General features: G+C 43.6%; 1 protein-coding gene across 4 annotated transcripts in view; it reads left to right on the top strand.

The window, feature by feature from the left end:
* Positions 1-6,498, top strand: part of HECW1 (HECT, C2 and WW domain containing E3 ubiquitin protein ligase 1) — a 469,289-nt gene that overhangs the window by 396,181 nt on the left and 66,610 nt on the right. For all 4 annotated transcript variants that reach the window (XM_011958796.1, XM_011958795.1, XM_011958794.1 and 1 more), the window contains one exon: positions 545-641. In XM_011958796.1, the coding sequence (XP_011814186.1) occupies positions 545-641 (97 nt within the window). The remainder of the gene's footprint in view (positions 1-544; positions 642-6,498) is intronic.

The raw sequence follows: 6,498 nt of genomic DNA, 5'->3' as shown, positions 1-6,498 counted from the left end.
CCAGGATGGTCTCGATCTCCTGACCTCGTGATCCGCCCATCTCGGCCTCCCAAAGTGCTGGGATTACAGGCTTGAGCCACCGCGCCCGGCCGAAATGAGAGCATCTAAAAGGTGTTTCCATTATTACTACTGGGAAATCAACACATGGATTTCTTTGCACTCATAAAGAATCTTTTACCATAACTGTGGCAAAATGATCAAGAAAAGTTAGAAGGAAGAGAGGAGAACTCCTCTTATGGGAGAGCTATTTTGTTCTCCTTTACCTGTTCATGCAGAGATGCATTAATACCCAGTAAAGATCCTGGAGCGTTAAGGACGATTAACATAGATCTGGTTCACTTTTAGTTTGATCCCTTAAAAAATTATAATGCTATTATGTCACATTTTAAAAACTCTCAAGAGCTTGCATTTTTTTGATGAGTATGCTGCCTGCCCTTCAAACGCCTTCATTAATCCTGGTATCAAGCAGCCATTTTCCAATCATCAGAGTGATTATCTCTGGGCTGCAGACTCAACCGCAACTCTGTGCTTTTGTCTGTTTCAGCATATAATGACAAGATTGTGGCATTTCTTCGCCAGCCAAACATTTTTGAAATGCTGCAAGAGCGTCAGCCAAGCTTAGCAAGAAACCACACACTCAGGTAAGCCTCGCCCCTCACTCCCTGGAACTCTAGGTCTTTCCAGCCATTTTTCCTGGTGGGAAAACACCTCTGTGGAGAAAGAGCAGAAGCTTATTATGCATTCTATGTGTGCATTTAAATGAGAACTTGAATCCTCAAGATGAAGGGTTCGGGGTTCCTGTATTCTGGGAAATGGCATCATCAGAGACGGTCATGTTATCAGATTACATATCATTTATATGGTACTGAAATGATTTCCATTGACTTGGAGGGAAGGACAGGAAGGAAACAAAATAGCTTCCATTAAAAAATTATTTATGTACAGCACCATATAAATTACTTTTAGTTTTGAAATATAATTGTTGAATGGTAAACCAAATATTGAGTGGTCACGTTCGAAAATAAACAAGCAAACAAAATGTTTCCTGTGTGTTCTAACTACTTACATCTTATTCTTCATCAGGGTCATTTTTGAACAAGTGCCTCTGAAACTCTGAATCACTTCATGTGGAAGGGATAGCAATCTAAAATGATAAAAAGAGAAAATATTCCCCGAACTTAAATCCTGCTTTCTCACCAAAATATTCAAACATCTTCTTGCTTTGGTTTACTCTCCAACATTCCAAAAACTGGAGAGGCATGGGGGTTAAGAGCACATCCCTTTGACATTTGAATTCTTACTCCAACAGGTAGGGACTATTGATGGAGGTGTGTTATTCAACCCTCTGCCCTTAATCTCCCAAATGGAGGTCACAAAGTGGGCATGGTTGCGATACTTACATGAGGATGTGTAAAGGTTAAGGCAGGGCAAGCGAGAATCCCAGCAATGGCTGCATTTCATTCTTCCCTGCCCATGTGGTGCAGTCTTGTGAATGGGGCTGATACCTGCAATACCCTACTCTGACTTCCTCGGGGAATCACTAACAACTTCAAGTAGACTCTTTGCTTTTCAACCCTTGCCACTCCCACCAGAATGGATCATTCACCATTCTTTCCCCTCCAGCACCCCCTCTTTGACACCTCTTTTCCCTGTATTTTCACTCTGTAAATTAGAGCCACTACCCTCCCAGCTGTCCCTGATCGCCTCTCCTCCCTCTTCTTCCACCTCCACATCTAAACATTCCCCTCCTCATACTCTCTCCTCCATCCTCGTTTTCTCTTCTCCCTGCCATGGTTCAAGTTTAGGTCCTCATCGTTTCTCTTCTGGACCATACAGGGGTTTCTCCTAAAATATTCCTTATCATCCTATCATAACCAAGTGGCCTACTTAAAGCATAGATTAAATCATGTCTCCCTACCCTTCAAAAAAGCTTTAATGGTTTCCATTATATATGAAATAAAGTCAAGTTTTTTTTTGTTTTTTTGTTTTTTTTGAGACAGAGTCTTGCTCTGTTGCCTGGGCTGAAGTGAGGTGGTGCAATCTCAGCTTACTGCAACCTCCGCCTCCCAGGTTCAAGCAATTCCTGAGCCTCAGCCTCTTGAGTAACGGGGATTACAGGCACGTGCCACCACACCCAGCAAAATTTTGCTAATTTTTGTATTTTTAGTAGAGATGGGGTTTCAACCATGTTGGTCAGGCTGGTCTCAAACTCCTGACCTCAAGGGATCCACCCATTTCAGCCTCCCAAAGTACTAGGATTACAGATGTTAGCCACCTCACCCAGCCTAAAGTCAAGATTTCTAAGCACAGTGTCCACGGTCTCCAAAGTCTGGCCCTAACCTAACTGTCCATCCTGTGCTAAGCTTTTCCTTCCAGGGTATTCCACCTCCACCACACAGGCTGTGTACCCTCCTGCCTTTGTCTTTCCGGGAATGACTTCCCTGTTAAGGACATCTCATTCCCATTTTAAAGGCTCACATCAAAAGCAAAAATTTGATGATCTAGGCAGGCTTTAGTATTTTCTTTGGCAGGGGTGGGAACTTCCTGATGTTGCCATGGCATTTGGTTTTTTTTTTTTTTTTTTGGTTTTTTTGTCTGTTTGTTTTTAATTTTTTTATTATACTTTTATGTTCTGGGATAAATGTGAAGAACGTACTGGTTTGTTACATAGGTATGTATGTACCACGGTGGTTTGCTGCACCCATCAACCCGTCATCTACGTTAGGTATTTCTCCTAATGCTATCCCTCCCCTGCCCCCTATCCCCCGACAGGCCCTGGTGTGTGATGTTCCCCTCCCTGTGTCCATGTGTTCTCATTGTTCAGCTCCCACTTATGAGTGAGAACATGCAGTGTTTAGTTTTCTGTTCTTACGTTAGTTTGCTGAGAATGATGGTTTCCTAGTATTTCTTTTGTCCTGCTTTGATAGCATGCTTTTTGTGCCTCAAAGATATTTTTAGATCTCTCGTATTCTGTCATTTACTTGTGTCTCCCTACAGCACTCTAAGCTCTTTAGAGCAGGGCCTTTCTCTTCCTTGTCTTTGTGCCCACTCTGCCCCTTAGAACCGGGTCCTCTACTTTGAAAATAGGAAACACCAATTACTTTTAGAGTGAATGAAAGATCTTTAGCATGAACCAATGATCTTTAGCATGATGAATGGTCACTTTCATTTATGTTCAACTCTTAAGATTTCTCTCCCCAAGTTTCATTACTGTACTGCTGCAGAAGACAGGGTCATATTCAGCCACCTAGGTGATTCATTCATGGACTGCTCTTTGAGTCACCTAACAACCTAAGGGAATTTTCAAGGGATTTCCAGGGGAGTTGTATTATCTTAAGGGTTTTTGATGCATGGTTGTTCTTGAACATTCTTTACATTACTGATTCTACCACTAAGTAGTGAGTTCACTGCTTGCTTTTTGGAAGAGTTTCAACTCACCAAAGACACGAAAGTCTCATTTTAATCATTAGAAAAGTTTTTTTTTTAAGTAATTCCCTATATAAATGAGTGGAATATATTTCCAAAGGGCAGTAAACTGTTTTCAGCTCTATCATATATCACATTATAACAAAATCCAAGAAACTTTAAATGTTTTGTTGCAATATGGGATTGTACACTTATGATTTTGCAGAGCTGGGGTAACTTGAAATCTGGCCACATTGGAATTGGAAAAACAACTTGGAAATTATCTAGTATAGAAACTAATAACCTATTTTAAGTTTATGGACTCCTTTGAGATGCAGATGGAAGCTCTTATGGACTCTCCTCCACATATAAATATAAACCTCTGAATATAATTTCAAATAGTTAATGGACCCTAAAGAAACTGTGGACCCAGGTTGAGAACCCAAATATTTCATCAAAAACAGAAGGCTCACAATGACTATCAGAAACTAGACTATGTGATGATATAATTTAAAAAGCAGAAAGAAAAGAGCAAGAACTTGTTCTTCAGGAGGTCAAGCTTAAGAGATGCAGGAAGCTGGGCCGTGCTCTGCATGACGAGGCCTCCACCTGCCCCTGAGTACCATGTCAGGGTGAGTCAGATCCACTTGGAAGGTTCAGTAGTTGAAGAGAATACCACTCTCCCCAGGACCCCACCCAGAAGAACTCATGGCTTCCTCTGTGGTCCCCAAGAGCAGATGGTGACCTCTGTTCAGCCATTGCTGTTCTCAGGGAGTCATGGAGTCTCTGTCTTGGGTCCGCAAAGCCAGTTGCTGGGTTTGAGTATTTAGAAAACTGTCCAGTTGACAGCAGTGACTTGCAGTGAAAGGCAGGAAGCCACATGTAGAGAAGGGGATGGAGCCAGAACACCCAGAGGTTAATGGCATCTGTTATCTTTAAGGGGCATGGAGGCGGTCCTTCAACTAGTGCTTTGATTGTGTCACTCATCTGAATCAGGATTGTCCCAGGGCTATGTATACAGTAGCAAGGAAAACAGACATGTAAATTCTCAATGAATTTGCAATCTATGGAGGGAGACAGACAATAGACAAGCTTGGGGTTTGTTTTTTTAAGCCAAATATACAGCTACATAATATGTTAAGTGCCATGAACATGATTAGAATTCGGCAATAGTGAAGAATATACTGGTACAGAGGAAGAGGACTTACATCCTAAACAGAACGCAGGGAAGGCTTTTCCAAGTAGGTGGTGCTTAAGCTGAAATGTGAAGGATGAGAAGGCATGGTCCCTTGAGATGCAAAGTAGAGGTCAGGGAGAGAGTATGCAAAGGCCCTGAGGCAGGAAAAGCTTAGACCTAGGTGAAGAATGAAAGAAAGCTAGTGTGGCCCAGGGGTAGATTGGGAGGATAGGCAAGACCTACCGTGGTGAAGTTGGAGAGGGAGGACCTATCACCAACAGGAAAGATTTTATTTGAATTGCAATACTATTTGAGAAGTGATTGAGAAGTTTTCCGCTGGAAAGAAATAGGATTGCATCTGTGTTTTTAACGACCACAGGTGCTTTTTCATGACCTTTTTCATCTGTTTTTCTTGACCACCGATGAAATATGATTGCAGCTGTGGTCGTTAAAAACACAGATGCAATGTTTGGGCAGCTTTGTGGGGAAAAGATAGGCTGGGGAGGGGCATAAGATGGAACAGGGGCTATGCAGGAGACTATTATATTCATCCACGTGAGAGATGATGATTGTGTGGATAATGGGAAAATATGGATGAAGAGGAGGGAGCAGTTTGGGGTGATACTGTGGATGCAAAAACAACAGGAGCTGATGACAGCTTGAACATGGTGGGTGAGGAGAAGAGAGCAATTAAGAATGACAGCCAAGTGTGGGGCTTGCGCAGGTGAGTGGATAAGGGTGTCATTTACTGAGATGAGAAAGAGTGGAGGAGGAACTGGCTTGACGAGAGGAAGAATGTCAAGGATTTCATTTTGGATATTGAGTTTTGAGGTCTTTGAAGCCACAGGTGGCTTCAAATGTCAGGATGTCAAGGAGGCAGGCACCTGTCCTGTCCTGAGCTCTAGGGAAAGTGTGCTCTGGAGTTCTCCTGATGGTCAAGGGATATATGTAGGAGAGACAGCTGGCATTCTCACCCTCAGATGTCTTCCCCAGTTCTCAGTGCACTTTGAGATGGAGTCCCAGGGGCATCTGGAGCTCCCTCACACCACTGGCTCTGCATGAAATGTTGCTAGACATGACAGAGAATATAATGTCTGATGGAGAGCCACCAAAACTCTCAGAAAATTGTGCTTAGCATTCAGACACCTGGATGTGGTCCATACAGTGGTGCCACGATAGAACCACTGCACTAGGTGGCACTTTCTAAACTGGGGACTGCACTTTGCTGCTTTAGTGGAGATGGCCCTCTCTGGGCTTCTTTTTCCTCCAGGAAGGGAGGCCAGGGGCTTAACCAGATGTGGATCCCTTGGGGCAGGAGGATAACCTGCCCAGGGGGCATTATCATTGGCAGAGCGTATAAATTTGAGGTCATTCATAAGGCCAAAGTCATTAAATTAGAGACGATTCAAGAGCATCTTCCAAACAACAGGGCTGTGAGGATTTGGAGGAGAAAGCCCAGGGCTGGGGTCAAGGACATAGGCAGAGGGAGAAGAAGGTGACAAGAGGGGTGGGGATGTTCTGTTCTCTTGGCTGGGCTTCCACACGTTCCCTGCTGAATGACATGTGGACAGTGCTGCTCCCTTTTTCAAACCCCCATCAAAGAAGCCACTGTGAACACCCCCTAGGTTCTGATGATGCCATTTCCTGCAACAGTGCTTCACCCGCACTGAAGTTGGATCAGAGTGCGTTTCCCTGTTTAATCCCATTCTGTCTATCTTTGTAGAGGCTCAAAATCTTCCCTTGCCTTAAAAAAAAAAGATCTCCAGCTGGGCGCAGTGGCTCAAGCCTGTAATCCCAGCACTTTGGGAGGCCGAGATGGGCGGATCATGAGGTCAGGAGATCGAGACCATCCTGGCTAACACAGTGAAACCCCGTCTCTACTAAAAAATACAAAAAACTAGCCAGGCAAGGTGGTG

Source organism: Colobus angolensis, unplaced genomic scaffold (genome assembly GCF_000951035.1).
Source record: "Colobus angolensis palliatus isolate OR3802 unplaced genomic scaffold, Cang.pa_1.0 Scaffold475, whole genome shotgun sequence".
Taxonomy (NCBI): domain Eukaryota; kingdom Metazoa; phylum Chordata; class Mammalia; order Primates; family Cercopithecidae; genus Colobus; species Colobus angolensis.
Note: the sequence above shows the minus strand (reverse complement) of the source record. Positions and strands in the feature narration are given on the sequence as shown.